This window comes from Candida pseudojiufengensis (genome assembly GCF_024610245.1).
Source record: "Candida pseudojiufengensis strain CBS 10847 chromosome Unknown scaffold2, whole genome shotgun sequence".
NCBI classification, from domain to species: domain Eukaryota; kingdom Fungi; phylum Ascomycota; class Pichiomycetes; order Serinales; family Debaryomycetaceae; genus Lodderomyces; species Lodderomyces pseudojiufengensis.
The window spans coordinates 493,068-508,998 of NW_026261524.1; the positions used below are offsets into that span (position 1 = coordinate 493,068).

At 30.3% G+C, this 15,931-nt stretch overlaps 6 protein-coding genes across 6 annotated transcripts; 3 read left to right on the forward strand and 3 right to left on the reverse strand. All coding sequences in view use genetic code 12, as the record gives it.

The window, feature by feature from the left end:
* Nucleotides 1–891, forward strand: ILV6 (acetolactate synthase regulatory subunit; the record flags this gene model as incomplete). Its single annotated transcript, XM_051755655.1, has 1 exon — nt 1–891. The coding sequence occupies one exon, from the start codon at nt 1–3 to the stop codon at nt 889–891; it is 891 nt and encodes a 296-aa protein (XP_051616155.1).
* A 1,616-nt stretch (nt 892–2,507) lies between these two features.
* KGF55_001115 (uncharacterized protein) lies at nt 2,508–4,007 on the reverse strand (the record flags this gene model as incomplete). The annotated part of the gene is made up of 1 exon (XM_051755656.1): nt 2,508–4,007. One exon carries the CDS (start codon nt 4,005–4,007, stop codon nt 2,508–2,510), a length of 1,500 nt encoding a protein of 499 aa, XP_051616156.1.
* Nucleotides 4,008–5,577: 1,570 nt separating this feature from the next.
* On the forward strand, nt 5,578–6,990 carry CRH11 (transglycosylase; the record flags this gene model as incomplete). Its single annotated transcript, XM_051755657.1, has 1 exon — nt 5,578–6,990. The coding sequence occupies one exon, from the start codon at nt 5,578–5,580 to the stop codon at nt 6,988–6,990; it is 1,413 nt and encodes a 470-aa protein (XP_051616157.1).
* A 716-nt stretch (nt 6,991–7,706) lies between these two features.
* On the reverse strand, nt 7,707–9,503 carry ABP1 (Abp1p; the record flags this gene model as incomplete). Its single annotated transcript, XM_051755659.1, has 1 exon — nt 7,707–9,503. The coding sequence occupies one exon, from the start codon at nt 9,501–9,503 to the stop codon at nt 7,707–7,709; it is 1,797 nt and encodes a 598-aa protein (XP_051616158.1).
* Nucleotides 9,504–9,856: 353 nt separating this feature from the next.
* On the reverse strand, nt 9,857–10,189 carry KGF55_001118 (uncharacterized protein; the record flags this gene model as incomplete). Its single annotated transcript, XM_051755660.1, has 1 exon — nt 9,857–10,189. The coding sequence occupies one exon, from the start codon at nt 10,187–10,189 to the stop codon at nt 9,857–9,859; it is 333 nt and encodes a 110-aa protein (XP_051616159.1).
* A 278-nt stretch (nt 10,190–10,467) lies between these two features.
* Nucleotides 10,468–15,822, forward strand: KGF55_001119 (putative ubiquitin-protein ligase; the record flags this gene model as incomplete). Its single annotated transcript, XM_051755661.1, has 1 exon — nt 10,468–15,822. The coding sequence occupies one exon, from the start codon at nt 10,468–10,470 to the stop codon at nt 15,820–15,822; it is 5,355 nt and encodes a 1,784-aa protein (XP_051616160.1).
* Nucleotides 15,823–15,931: the final 109 nt, after the last annotated feature.

The following is a 15,931-nucleotide window of genomic DNA, read 5'->3' on the forward strand; positions in this document are numbered from 1 at the left end:
ATGCTTAAAAGATCTCCTTTTCTACAACAATTTATAAGGCAAAGATCTTCCAGTTCAACATCAGCATTAGCTTATAAAACTTTACATCGTAATCAAAAAAGACCACCATTACCAACATTAGATACTCCAAATTGGTCAGCTGATACTGCTGTTTCATCAATATTATATGAAACTCCAGTAGCATCAAAATTACCAGCAAAACAACATGTATTAAATTGTTTAGTTCAAAATGAACCTGGAGTTTTAAGTTCTGTTTCAGGAACATTAGCAGCAAGAGGTTTTAATATTGATTCATTAGTTGTTTGTAATACAGAAGTTAAAGATTTATCAAGAATGACTATTGTATTAAAAGGATTAGATGGAGTTGTTGAACAAGCAAGAAGACAAATTGAAGATTTAGTACCAGTTTATGCTGTATTAGATTATACAAATGCAGAAATAATAAAAAGAGAATTATTATTAGCAAGAGTTTCATTATTAGGTCCAGAATATTTTCAAGAATTAATTGCAACTCATCAATTACATATTGATGATGCTTCATCAATTCCAGATTTATCAGCATGTGAATCAGCTTATCATCCATCAAATTTAGCTCCAAGTGAAGCTTTAAGACAAAAACATATTCATTTAGATCATATATCAACAATAACAAAACAATTTGGTGGTAAAATTGTTGATATAAGTGATAGAAATGTTGTTGTTGAATTAAGTGCAAAACCAAGTAGAGTTTCAAGTTTTATTACTTTGTTACAACCTTTTGGTATATTAGAATTAGCAAGATCTGGTATGATGGCATTACCTAGAACTCCTTTAGATGGAGTAACTGAAGAAGATGAAGCTTCCATTGATGCTTCTGATATTGTTGATGCTTCTCAATTACCTCCAGGTTAGATTTGATTTAATGAAATATTTTTGAAAGTTTTAAATGAGGTTCTCCAGTGATTTACATTGAATGGAATCCTTCTTTGAACGTTTGTATGTATATATAACTTATAAATCATTTTCCAAAGAGTGGAAAATAAATTATCTTCCAGATTATTTGTAGTTTAATTATCATATAGATTTGACGATATGATTAAATATGGCGCACTTTTTTGAATCTCTGTTACCTTTACTCGATCCAATATTTCAGAAATAAAACGATTCTAGTGAAATAAAGTAGAAGGCGTTTCTTCCAGTCGTGCATAAACGATAACTTGAAAGGTTATACTTCTATGTATTACTTACACAATTGATTTTGTTACTTTCAAAACTGTTGCTAGTTAGTTAGACCAAATAATTTTAAAGAGTTACAAAGACCCATAAATTGGCTAAAAGTCGACTGTCTTAATTCAAGAAATTAGAAAGGGCTCCTGACAAAGCTTAAAAATAATTTATTGCGGTATTTCTGATTTTGGTTAGATGTAATGTGACCCTAATTTCATTTGTGATAGTCTTCACAAGTCCTAATACTTGGCTAGCTTCCAAATTTTAAGTATTTAGATTGCCTCTCCAAAAAAGCTAGAGAGTTATTTGAAACTAAATTTAGTTGAATATTTTTTTAGATGATTTAACCAAAAGAAATAGTTCAAATCATAGTGTTTGAGTCCAGATTTGAAAAAAGGTCCAAAATTTAAAGCAAAACTGAGTGTTAAAAAGTGCCTTTTTTTTAGATGCAGATCTATATAGTCGTCAGACAGAACATGATATTGTGATCATGTAAACGCAATCAGGAGTCTTTAAACACACAGAAAGATTCATCCACTTATTAATAGATTCGCAAAATTACGAGAATTAAAAAGGTTACAAAATCTAAAACACTAAAACAATAAAAAAAAAATTTTAAATAGTCACAAGACCATTAACTTAATTCATAAAAACTAAAAACCACATTTATGTACTAACAACTAAAAATTGATAAAATTTTAAATTATCATAACCATTAACTAAAAAAGATGAGATTGGAGTCATTCATTTATGGTCCACTACCTTTTGAATGCTTAGATGATTAAAAGTTATGATAGTTGAATTCCTAGTTGAATATCGTCCGTGCATGAATTTAAATTTATCAATCTCTTATCTTTCTTAGCTTAGATTGTAACACTTTTATGCAATTTTCAATGCAAGAGGAAGAAAAAGAATATGTTAAAATATTTTACTACTTATTGAAATACAAATTCAAAATTCAAGAATTTATAAATACAAACGAAAATGTGAACATGGTTCTTAATTTTAATTTTCTTGAATGTTGCAATCAAAGATTAGGCAAAAAAAATCAAAAATTATAATTAGGCCTAGACCATGAAATATTTTGATCTTTTTGTGAAGTTAATGGCCTATAAATAGCAAAATATTTTCATGTGATTTACTTTTTAAACTCCAGTCATGGACTAAACAAACCATCTCTTTAAAATATCGTGCTTTTATTGAGAGTGTGCTTACAAGAAATTAATTTCATGAAAAATCATTGTATCAAAATCAAAATTTAAATTTAAAAACTATATCGTATGTATGAATTGAAAAAAAGTTTATCCTTGGTTACCTGTGGTTTCTTCTTCTTGTTGTTGTACTTCTTGCACAACTTCTGGTCCATTATGCTCTATTGCTTCCTCCTGTATCCCATTTTCATCCTGTTCCTCAACTTCTTCTAGTCGTTGTTCTTCATTCGATTCTTGTCGTGTTTCTTCTTCTTCTTCAATTTGTTGAACTATAGTATCTTGACTTTCTTCATCTTGAGTAGACACTTGTTCAAATTCATTGTGATTTATTTCCTCAGATATTTCATGTTCATCTTCATAAGATGGTGGTCTATTTGGAGGTATTAAACTATTCAACGTTATTCGTTCATCTGTTGAATTTACTTCAGAATAAGCATTATAACTAAACCTATCTTGTTGTTCACCACCTTCTCTTTCTCTTTCAACTTGTTGTTTTAATTTATTTTCATTTTCCGTTGATTCATTTTTAAAAGTAGTAAAAAAATCAGGTGGAAAATCATTTATACGATCTTGAAATCCATCACCGTCACCATCATCATCTCCAATTTCACTTCTTTCAAGCAATATATCTGCATTAAATTTATTATAAGCTGGTGGTGAAGGACCAGTTCCTTCAATTGGTGCAAATCCCCAATTTTTAACATTACCTTCTATAAAAACATAACCTCTTTGACCTAAATTTACATGAACTGAACAAATATTATTTGCTCCAATAGTTGGAAAAATTTGAGCTTTTGTTAAAAATTTAAAATTCTTGATGTGACCACCAATTTTTGATTCACTTATTTTTTTCCCATTTCTTGTGAAAAAGATTGTACCTGATCTTGTTCTATAACCTACACCAACAACATCTCCTTCAGATAATTTGGGAAAGGGAGGATCAATATTAAATTTGAAAGGTTGATTATATCTTCTATAACCATTTGAATCATAACTTATTGAATGTAAATGACGTCCAGGTAATCTAAACCATGGATAAGGCTTTATAGCTAATCCTATTGATATTATAGTTTCTTCTGGATTTGGTAATGAATAAATTTTACTTTCAAAATAATAAACTTCATTTTTTAAAGGTATTGGTAAATTAGTTTGTGAACAACATTCAAATTTTTTAAAAAAATTTAATTCAGTTTTATTTAAAATTAATAAATCATTATTTGTTAACATTAAATCTTTTTGAAATTCAAATGCATTTATTCCCTTTTCTTGAATCAGTAGATTTTGACTTAATGTTGGTTCACCACATATATAAGGATTATTTTTTAAATAATCTTTTGATTGAAAATATAATTCTTGTTCATCACTATTTAATTCTAAATATGCTTGATTTTCTTCTTCTCTTCTTAATTCATCTTCTGATATACTTCTGTTTCTTCTTATAAAATAAAATATTAATCCTGATATTAATAAAATTCCAATTATACTAATACTAGTTATAAAAGATATTAGTAATATTTCATTGAATGTATTTGATTTTTTATGAGTTCTATTATAAGGCGGTATCAAATCTGGTTGTTCGTATATATACATTTTGAATGAAGGCGTGGAGTGGTATTTGAGTTAATGAAAAGCTGTGTTGATGTAGTGAAATTTATGTAGTCGTATAGTTTTTCAGATAATGTATGTGCAATAAATCTTTGTTTGTTGAGCTAGTGTGATATATGTTTTCAAATCTTGTGTGTTGTTATTGAATCTTGTATCTTAAGTTTAGTAAAATGATTTAGATATTAATTAAATTAATATTTGGTCTATAGATAAGATGATTAGATTAATAATAGATGACGATTTGTGCAATCTTTTTATTTTTTCCATGTTTTTCCTAAAAATATTTATTATAAGGGACTACCAAGTGAATGAGAAAAGATAGACAATTAATGTCAGGTTTTAAAAAGTAAGACTCAGCAATTACTCGACACTTAATTGGTAGCATGTAGATTTTGCTCTATTATGTATTGGATCATAGCCCTTATTGAAATCGTAGACGACAAAATTCAATTAACCAGCAAGATAAGTTAAGAAATGTGTGATTTCTTGACGATAACTATTAATGAATTGATCGTCTCGTATTCTTATCAATAAATTGGCCATTTGAAAATTCAATCAGATCAAAATTGATTTTACTTGATTCAATCAAATCAGCCAGCAATTTTTAAGTGGTAGTAAAGTGAAAATTATTAAAATTAAAAATTAAAGCGGAATTTTTTAACTTTTTTTCATTCAAAAAGATGTAATTAAATTCGATAGTTGAAGACATTATAAGTGAGTAGACGTATTACAAATGATATAATGAGTCGATATTTAACTTAATTCATAGCCTCATGTCATATTGTATCATTTCGTTCATTTATAATAGAAGAATTGTATAAAGTCTTTTTATAATTATTTTTTTTTTCCCCGTGTATTTTTTTATTTATTTACCTTAGACTATAAATAGATTTATTTTTAGAAGTTTTACATTCATAAACTTTAAAAAATTATACCGAAAGGAGATTTTAATTTAAACTATGATTTGCATCAATCATTTCTCCTTAAATTTATATCGTCATATCAATTATTAAGATTACTATTGACTCAATCTTGCATTAAACAAGAAAATGTTCATATTTTAACCAGTAAAATACTCAATTAGAAACATTTCATCATCCAGATAGAATAGATCTTTCTCTAATAGTATCAGATCGCGTTTGTTTGTAGGTAATCGGTCTACTCTCAATAGTCGACCTTTGTACTAATCGATAGATCAGATCGAATGAAAATAAATGGGAGTAAAACAAAAAAAAATTATAATGTTATATTATGTAATATTACTTAAAAAAATAATATTTTGAAACACAAGCCATTATCAGAGATCAAAGAATTATTTTTTAATTTAACTTATTTAAGTTAAATAACATAAAATCATTTAATAATGATCTCAATGGAAAATTCATAAGAATATCAATAGGATATATAAATAGGTTACATTTTATTCCAACTTTGAAAAATTTCATCAGTCAAACCCATCATTCATTTATAAAAGAATTATATTCCATTCTCAACCCTTTCGTTTATTACAATTAAAACACCAACTTTCGCTTTTTACACACATATTATTTCAAATATGGTACTGATTTTTTCGCTAAGTTCAATAATTTTATCAGTTTCTTCATTAGCAATTGCAGATATATCATGTAATCCATTAAAACAACTGAATTGTCCTCCAAATCCAGCATTAAGTGGATCAATTCATGAAACTTTTAATTCAAATTTAGGTTCTTATTTTAGTTCAAGAAATAGACAAGGAGATATGAATTTTGGAAATGATGGAATTTCATTAGTTATAAATAAAAGATTTGATAATCCTTCATTTTTATCAAATTTTTATTTAATGTTTGGATATGTTGAAGTTGAAATGCAAGCTGCTGAAGGAAAAGGTATAATATCAAGTTTTTATTTACAAAGTGATGATTTAGATGAAATTGATATTGAATTTTTTGGTGGTGATCCTTATGAATGGCAATCTAATTATTTCTTAAAGGGAGATATAACTACTTATGATAGAGGAGAATATCATCCTTTACAACCAAGTCCTTTAGAAAGTTATCATAAATATGCTATTAATTGGACTTCCGATAAAGTAGATTGGTCAATTGATGGTCAAATAGTAAGATCTTTAACTACTGCAAAAATTCAAAGTCCTTGTAGAATTTATGCTGGTATTTGGGCAGGTGGAGATCCATCAAATGAAATAGGTACAATACAATGGGCTGGTGGTTATACTGATTATAGTCAAGTTCCTTTTACTATGCATATAAAATCTATAACTGCAATGGATTATTCAACTGGTAATTCTTATTCTTATACTGATCAAACTGGTAATTTAGATTCAATTAATTCAAATGGTGGTGAAATTAATGGCAGATTTAATCAAGCTCAACAAGATATTGCTGATATTAGGAGTGGAAATGGTTTTACTAATAGTGGTTCAACTGGTGATAGTTCTTCTTCTTCTGCTGTAAGTTCCTCATCAAGTTCAAACTCCTCATCAAGTTCAAGCTCAAGTCCAAGCCCTTCCAGTTCCTCAAGCTCATCAAGCTCAGTTTCGTCATCTTCATCATCAAGTTCCAGCTCAGAACAACCAACTTCAACTTCTTCCTCTTCTGTAACATCATCATTTGCATCTACTACTTCACAATCACAATCAGAATCACAATCATCAAACCCTTCCTCAATTGATGCCCCACAATCACCATCTGCATCACAATCACAATCCTCTCTAGTATTCATAAACACATCTTCAAGATCATCACAATCAACTTCACAAGCTGCACCATCAAGTCAAGTATTTATTAGAACAGAATCGGCACAATCACAACCAACTTCAGAATCACAACAACAATCACAACCACAAGAAACAACTTCTTCATCATCTAACCTTACTGCTTCAGCTTCACAAAATGAGAACATGGGAGTTACTACTAAAAATTTCGATTTTGTAGTTGCGGTGATAGCTGGTTTATTTGCTATTTTTTAAAGAGAAGTTTGTATGTAATGAAATTAATGATTAATTATGTAACTTACTATGGCATTGTAAATGTCCTTTTTTTAGCACCTCTATTGAAGTCTGAATGTATTAGGTGAGAAGGAAGGAATAAATTTTATAGTCTTACTTTTTTGTACCAAATTTGGTTGCAAAATTTAAGTAAAAGCATACACTTCTTAAAATAATTCTTTCAACTTCACTAATCTAAAATAATAAGCAATACCGAGTATTAATGGCTGAAAATAAGAAATAGATTTCTTTCAGAACTATAAATGCAAAAGTTATATGTTTTATCCAAGCTGTATGAGAAATTTTAGTATCCATGGTAAAAAAAATCCAAACATTTTTTACCAAGAAAAATAAGAAATGTGGTGTGATTTTGGGGTCGTACAACTAGCTTACTGTTAGCAGCTAAAAAAAGTTTTGCCAGAAAACAGGTTACTTGGAGTACCTGTCTAAGACTGGATGGCCAAGCTGGTTAAGGCGTGTGACTGTTAATCACAAGATCGGGAGTTCAATCCTCCCTCTGGTCGTACAGAAATCCTCTAATGAGTCTTTTTTTTTGCTAATTCTGCTCTTTTGTCAATCTATTCATTTCGATAATCATTCATTAGAAACTACGTTTTGTAAAGACCAAACGAACAAACTTAATTTTTTACTTCTAATACTTATTTATATAAAAAACTTTTTATTTATTTAATTTTATTTTATTCCTGTAAAGTAACATAATTAGCAGGGAATAATCCAATCTCACCAGTTTTAGAATGTTTACCTGACCACCAATCTTCATCAACAAAGTCAATTTCAACAATCAAATCTCCTTCTTCAAATCCAATTTCATTATCTTCATCTTTTTCATAATCATATTCTGCTATAGCTGTATTTGATCCCGAATTAGTTTGAGGTTTGGATTCAGGTTCTTCTTGTTCTTCCTCAGGTTCTTCTTCTGGTTCAGCCTGTGCTTGAGGTGGTGGTGGTAAATTTCTTCTTGGTAAAGTTGCTGGTTTTTCATCCTCTTCATCTTCTTCTTCGTCATCGTCTTCTCCGAAACTAGTTGGTGGAGGAATATTTCTAGCAGGTAAGCGTGCAGGTTTTTCATCATCATCTTCTTCTTCATCTTCTTCGTCTTCAGGTTCAGGTTGTCTAGGTGGAGGAGGAGGTAAATTCCTAGCTGAAAATTTTGCTGGTTTTTCGTCTTCTTCCTCATCTTCTTCATCTTCTTCTGGTTCTGGAATTGGTTGTCTTTTTGGTGGTGGAGGAAAGTTTCTAGCTGGAAGTGGAGCTGGTTTTTCTTCTTCCTCTTCTTCTTCTTCTTCGTCTTGATTATCATCGTTAAGATTAGCTTGCTTCTCAAACTTATTAGCTAATTCAGAAGCATGACTTTGGAAATTTTGACTTGGTTTATTATCATCTTTTTCGTCTTCATCTGAAGTAACAGTTTTATATTTACCTCTTTTCTCAGCCCAAATTTGTGCTGGAGTTTTACCATTTTCAGCACCAAAATCTCTTGATAATCCACCAGATACTTTATCCGCTTTGTTGGTGTTATTGTTTGAACCAAATGAGGGTTTTGCACCGAATGAAGGAGTAGAACCTGATGATGATGCGTTTGCTTTATATTTATCAGCCACTGAATGCCCAATTTTTGGTTTTGGTAATGAAGTTAATCTACCATCATCATTATGATCGTAAGCTTTCAAGCGTTCACTTAATGGTTTTGGTTTATCATCATTTTCTTCAGATTTTTTCGTTTCCGTAGTCTTGGATTTCGGAGTAGAGCTAATTGTATCTGATTTTTGTTTTCTCAAATCATTGATATTTACTTTTGTTGGTTTATAAGTGGATGGAACATTTTCCAAAGGTTTTTCATCGAAATCTCTTTCTTCAACATCTTGAGCATCTCCCCATCCATCATCATTTGATGATTTAGGCTTTTCTGATTTTCCAAATCCAGTTGATTTTGGAATAAAAGATGGTTTGCTTGTTGATGATGCTGGTTTAGGAGTAATTGGTTTTGAGACAGTTGTTTTAGAAACACTTGGAGTTGGAGTTGACTTTTTACTTGAACTTCCTGGAGTAGTTGAATATCTTGCTCCAGCAGCAGCTGCAACACGACTTAAAAATTCATCTACATCCAAATCGTCTTGATCTCTAGCAGTAATTTGAATGTGATACCCACTAAAGATTTTTGAAACTTCTGCAAAGTTATTAGCAAATGATAATCTTAATTTTGCAGGAGCGTTATCAGGACACCAACCTAATAAAAGATTTTTAAAAACATCAGATCCAGGAACAGTTACTCTAGCTAAACCAAATTGCACTTGACCATCAGTGAATTGTTCCACAAATTCTTCTAAAGGTCCATCACCGGTTTCTGAAACGTCTAATGTTGCATTTTTATCCACACTATAAACAACATATGAAATACTAGGGTCACCTCTAACTACTTTGTTATAGGGTTCTTGAATCCTTTTAGAATTGGTTGAGGTATCTATCTTTTCCATAGCTATAATTGTTGAGTCAATTGAGTATTTGTTGATATGTTTTGATTGTTCAATTGATGTTGCTATGGTGAGATTATGAAATTTCAACGTTTTCGTAGTCATATAAATCCACTGTAAATCTGCTACCAATTACATCGGAGTTATGTCATGTATTATAGAGATTACGAAATATCACAACGAAAACTTATTTACATGCAATCAACCCTAGAATTCTATTCTGTGTCTAAATAAATCATGAAATGAAACCCATAATGCTAAACAATACGTTCAACATTGCACAACTTTTCTTTTATAAATCTCTCCACCAGGTACAGCATTCGTTATCAAATTACTCAAACAAAGTAAAGTCACCTCTAGGAGTTTGATTTCACCAACGCATATATCAAACACCACATCATAATGTATCCAGCTATATCAGTTGGGATTCCTTCAATAAAAATTTCCTGTATTGGATTTCTGAAAAATTTATGACTATTACCTTGTGTACAGATTACATAGAAGACTATATTAGTCACGAAATTACCAATTAGGAAAAATAAAAATCCATAAATTGATTCCAATGTCATTATACCTGCTACTATCCCCAAAACTAATGATGAAACATCGTGGATATGTTGTAGTTTTTGTTTATTGATCGTTATATTAAAAGGACTGTAAGATTCATTGTGCGTCGTTGACACAGCCATATTTGTGGTTGTTTATTGTTAATGATTGATAGTTGACGATGACCTTGATCAAAGGGTGTGCTGAATGATTTCTATGGCACTTTATTATTTATTTTAAATTGTTTTAGATTTCGTATATTCTACTTTTTTTGAACCCGATTTGGTTTTTTGTTTTGAATTTTTATTTTTAGTTTCATTTTGCCACTAATTAATCAACTACATTAATTTGCACCCAAACAACAAACTAATGATATAAATCGATCAAAGTCCCAATTCCAATCAACTATATATTTACACACATGGATTATAATTTGAAAAAATTTCTACTACGTTTACCAAAAGAATCAAATTTTGAAATACATGAAAATATTAGAAAACAAATAAGAAAAGAATTATTTTTATCTGTAACTAATGGAAAATATTTAGATTGGTTATTTCCAGATATTCCAAATTTAATTGATAAACTAGAGAATGAATTTAATTGGAAATATTCGAATTATTCAAAATCATTGGCTATAAAAAGAGGTGTTCAAGACACTCATAGTCATAATGCTTTTCATCCACATCAACCATGTTCAAGAATTTTTCATAAGGGTGAACCAATTTTTAGATGCTTAACTTGCTCGTATGATGAAACATGTGCTTTGTGCTCCCATTGTTACCAACCATCTGAACATGATGGTCATGATGTTCATATAGGGATTTGTCTAAGAGAAAATGGAGGTGTTTGTGATTGTGGTGATCCAGAAGCTTGGGTAAGAGATTTTAAATGCCCTTATGCATTAAATGAATTAAATTTTCAAGATCAGATACTACCGGATGAATTTTATGATTCAATTTTGAAAACAATAAGTGACGCCTTAGATTTTATTATTGATGTTATGATTCATAGTGATTTGCAATTGGATGACATAGAAGAAATGAATGTTGATACAGTTTTGAAAAATACTAAATATAGTACTTTTAATGCGCATAAATATCATGATTGTGGATTTGAAGATATTCATAATGATAAATATTGTTTAATTTTGTATAATGATCAAATAAGGCATTATAGAGATGCAGTCCAAAGAGTTTACTTGGCAAGTAGGAAGTTCAAAGATTTTGCGATAATGATAACTGATCAGGTTCAAATATTTGGTAAAGCTGAGGTTATAATTTCAGCTGATATTCCTTTATTATTGGAGAGACAAAGATTACTTAGTTCGACGGGATTAACGACAAGCATACGAAGCACAAGAGATGTTTTTCGAGAAGAAATGTGTCATGAGTTGATAGTTTGGTTGAATGAATTCACCGAAAGTGAATTTTTTAAAATCAATACGACAGTGAAGCAATTATTTGATAGAGCTTTTTGTTCAAAATGGAGATGTGGCTTGCAGAACAAAGGTGATTTTACTGAAAAATATTCAACTGGCCATTTACAACCGAACTTAAGTATACCCCAGATATCGACCAAACATTATGATACTTTATGGATCGATGAATGTCAAGAGAATATACATTGTGATAATTGTGGTCAAACTGAAGTGTCTGAGATAGATATTCATGGATCTCGACTACAATATATGATCTTTTTGGACATTAGATTTTGGAAAGCAGCTAGATCATTGCTACATGATATGTATTCCACTTCTTTAATTACAAGTTTGAAATATAAACATATAATATCAAGTCAATATATTGAGATCTATGCCGTTGTTGCTGATATGTTTCTATCAATTGATCGAGAACCAGAGTTAAACGTCATGTCCAAACTTTCAACACAACTTTTTACCAGTCCTGGTAATTCAAAATCAATTATTCATCATGGTGACTTTATATCAATTTTAGCATCCGTCCACTCGTTTTTAACTAGTGAAAGAATACAATTCGATGATCATTCAATCCATGAAATTTCACTAAAAAGTTTGAAAAATAGAAGATGGGGTCATTTGTTCTTCGATATTAGCTTTATTATAAGTAGAGGAAAAAAATCTTATGATGTATTGGATAAAGAGAGCGTTGCAGCAATTTGTGATGTTTTAGATTTATTTCAAGGAAGACCTGCAATGAGAAGAGAGAAAACAAATCATGTTGAATACGAGAGTCCTGATTATTCGAGTTTTTTTCAATCCATACCAGTTATATATAAATTTGCCGAGATGAGTGCAGAAACTGTGGACTATACCGAGATGGATATATCATACAAGCAAGAAAGAGCACTTTCAGCTATTCATTATGTGATAAATTATTTAATAAATTTGGAAACTCACTTAATACCTGGAATCAATTATGAAAATACTGATATTCAATTGAGTGGAGACTTTCTACAGGATCCTATTTCAAAACAAATAATAAAAAGTTCTAAAGTATCTGAAGATTCGGTAAGTTTCTTACACCCAACTCATTCATTTTTAAGTTGCTTAATTGAATATGCCAAATTCTCGAACCTTGATAAATTGAAAGCAATATTCAAGGAAATTCAAGCACCAAAATTCCCAGGAGTTAGCATTGAAAGTTTAATTTTTGATTATCCTATTAAAACAATCGTTTTGATGTCCCAAATCAAAGCTGGATTTTGGGTTAGAAATGGATTTAATGTTAAATCACAACTACATTTATATAAAAATACAGGATTGAGGGATAATGGTTACATTAGAGATTATTTTTTCACTCAAATTTTCATGAGCATTTGTGATTCTGATTTTGCTACATTTTTGACATTAGATCGTTGGTCTTTAGGTTTAAATTGGGATTTACATCTGGAATCTATTTACGATGAGAAAACATTACCATACATGATTGAAGAGTGTGTGAATTTTTTTATATATGTCATGACTGAAGATCTACACCTCAAAGGAATGACTGAAGCGGAAGTAACAAGAACGAAAGTCAAGAGGGAAATTATACACAATTTGTGCTTTGGTCCATTAAATTATAAAAAATTAAGTTCACAAATGCCTGATAGAGTTATAGCAGATAAAAGATTTGACATAATTTTGGGTGAGATGACAACATACAAGAAACCAACAGGAGCTAGTGATTCAGGAATTTTTCAATTAAAGGAAAAGTATTTGGATGAAGTTGATCCTTACTATTTTAATTACACAACCAACACTCGAGATGATGCTTTAAAACTAGTGAAAGACCGAATCAAAAGGAAAACAGGCAAACCTTTGTCTGAAATAGTAATTCATCCGAAACAAATTGATTCAAACATTTTACCGATATATAGAAATATTGGCAATTTTTCATCGTCGGTTCATTTTGTAACATTTATTATGAAAGCTTTGATCTATGTACAACTACACGAGTTACACCAACACGAATGCTTACTTGAAACTACTTTACATTTAATACACATATGTTGTGGAGCTGGAGGAGCTAGCTTTTATCAGCAATTCATGTCATATAATTCAAACTTCAAATTATCTTTGAATCAATTACTATTTAATTTCTTAAAAGATGAAAACTTCAAAATTGGGCATTGCAAGATACGTGCCATTTACGCTGATATGAGCAAAATGCATACAACCTTTGAATCTGATATGAGACTGCAAATAAAGGATATAGATTTTGATTTTATATCACTCAATAGTTATGATTCAGCTTCAAATGATGAATTAGCTAGAAAAAGACTTATTGCTAAGAAAAAACAAGAACAGTTGATGGCAAAATTTAAGAAACAACAAACAAAGTTTTTGGAAAACAATCAGAACGAATCAACCGAAGGAAGCGACATAGAGATGGAAGATTATGAATTAAAACATGGATGGAAGTTTCCCGATGCTCATTGCATTTTATGTCAGAATGTGGGCGAGGAGTTGGGTCCTTTTGGAATTATAGCATATATCAATCAGTCAACAACATTTCGTAAAGTTCCATTTAATGATGATTATTGGTTTTTGAAATCTTTTTCGGATGCCGCGAATTTGAATAGTGGCTTTTCAAGCGATTATGAGTATAAAACAAAAAATTGGGAATATTTTATGGACACTGTGAAAGATGACTTTACATTTGGTCCTGGTTTTAAATCAGATGGTTGTGTTGAAAGCAAGCTAGTTTCACTGAGTTGTGGACATGGTATGCATTTCCAGTGCTACCTTAATTATATGGATAATAATCGACCTAGACAAAGTCAAATCACTAGAAATACTCCTGAGGGTTCAAATCTGAAAGATATTTTATGTCCACTATGTAAATCAGCTAGCAACATTTTCATTCCTATTTTAAGCAAATACAATGATAAAAGTTTATCACAATATTTAACACCATCAAATAGCTCACCGTTCCAAGCTTTTTCAATAAATGAAGAATTTTTATCGAAATTAAGTAAATATGCGTTGATGGAGAGTTTACCAAATTTTGACCATAAGGATTACGATAATGTTTTAAATAATTTCAATCAAACTATAACATCGATTACTTTTCCTCGATTTTATGAGCTGGACTCATCATACATTTTATCGAATTCAATCAAACTGTCAGAAATAGCATTGAGAGGTGTTTCATCTCACGGGTTTCTAGTAATTGAACAATTGACAAATAATACTTTAATAAATTTGAGGACATTGAATGAGTTTAGATTAGCTAATTTGAGATTGAAATTCGAATCACTGCAAGAGGAAGATGCTCAAGCAAAGTTTTTGTCATACATTTTATTGCTAACTGATGAAGTAAATAGCACAATTTTAGAAGCTGATTTTTTTGAGTTGCTTGTTGAGATAATTTCATGCCCATCTATCAATTTTTCATTCAATTCAATTTTGAGACAAATTTTCACATGTCATATAATACAATGTTTAAATATCCTTGCAAAGGAATTACGTCGTAATTGGACTTTTACAGTACAAGATATTCCAAAATTACATGATATTAGCTCAAATGTTTCAGTTGCGGCACGTGAATGTTTGAAGATGATTGATTCAGTTGATATTGATGGCGGTATCGCATATACCATGTTGGTTAAATCAATTACACCATTTTTGAGAAGAGCTGCTATATTTGCATTTGTTCAATGTGCAAATACCGAAAAAGTCAATGTTAAAGTACGTAAATCAGAATTAGAAGCAGATGCCTTGTCTCGATTTTTGAATATACCAACTGTTTCTGATATTTTACTTACATTATTGAATTCCCAATTGTTTTATAATTTTGTTCATACAAGTAGCAATATTCCTCATGTTGAAAAAGAGCTAGAATACCCCGGAATTATAAGACTAATAGACCTACCAGATAGACTTGACCTATTTTTTTCAAAATATTATTACCTGGATAGGTTCAACAATCCTCATCAATTCATCGAAGATCCAGCAATATGTTTATTTTGTGCACAAGTTGTGGATTTACAAAAGCAAGCTATTGGGTGTGATGATGGTCAGTGTACTACTCACTATTTGAGAGAATGTAATAGCAACGTTGGGATGTTTTTGCTACCTAAAGATAGGACTATACTTTTACTTAATAAAAATGGTGGTTCATTTTATAATGCTCCGTTTTTAGACGAACAAGGAGCTTTAGCTGATGAGAATAAAAAGGGGAAAGCATTACATTTGATGAAACCTAGGTATGACGACTTTATTAGAAACGTATGGTTACAACATGATGTTTCTAATTATATAGCCAGAACTTTGGAATCTACTGCAGATGCTGGAGGTTGGAATAGTTTGTAATATGAATTATGATTGATGTGATTGGAAACTGTAATAGATACATATATTTTACAAGACATACGAGACCAGGAACTACGCATAAATTTATCATTATATATTTCATTATACA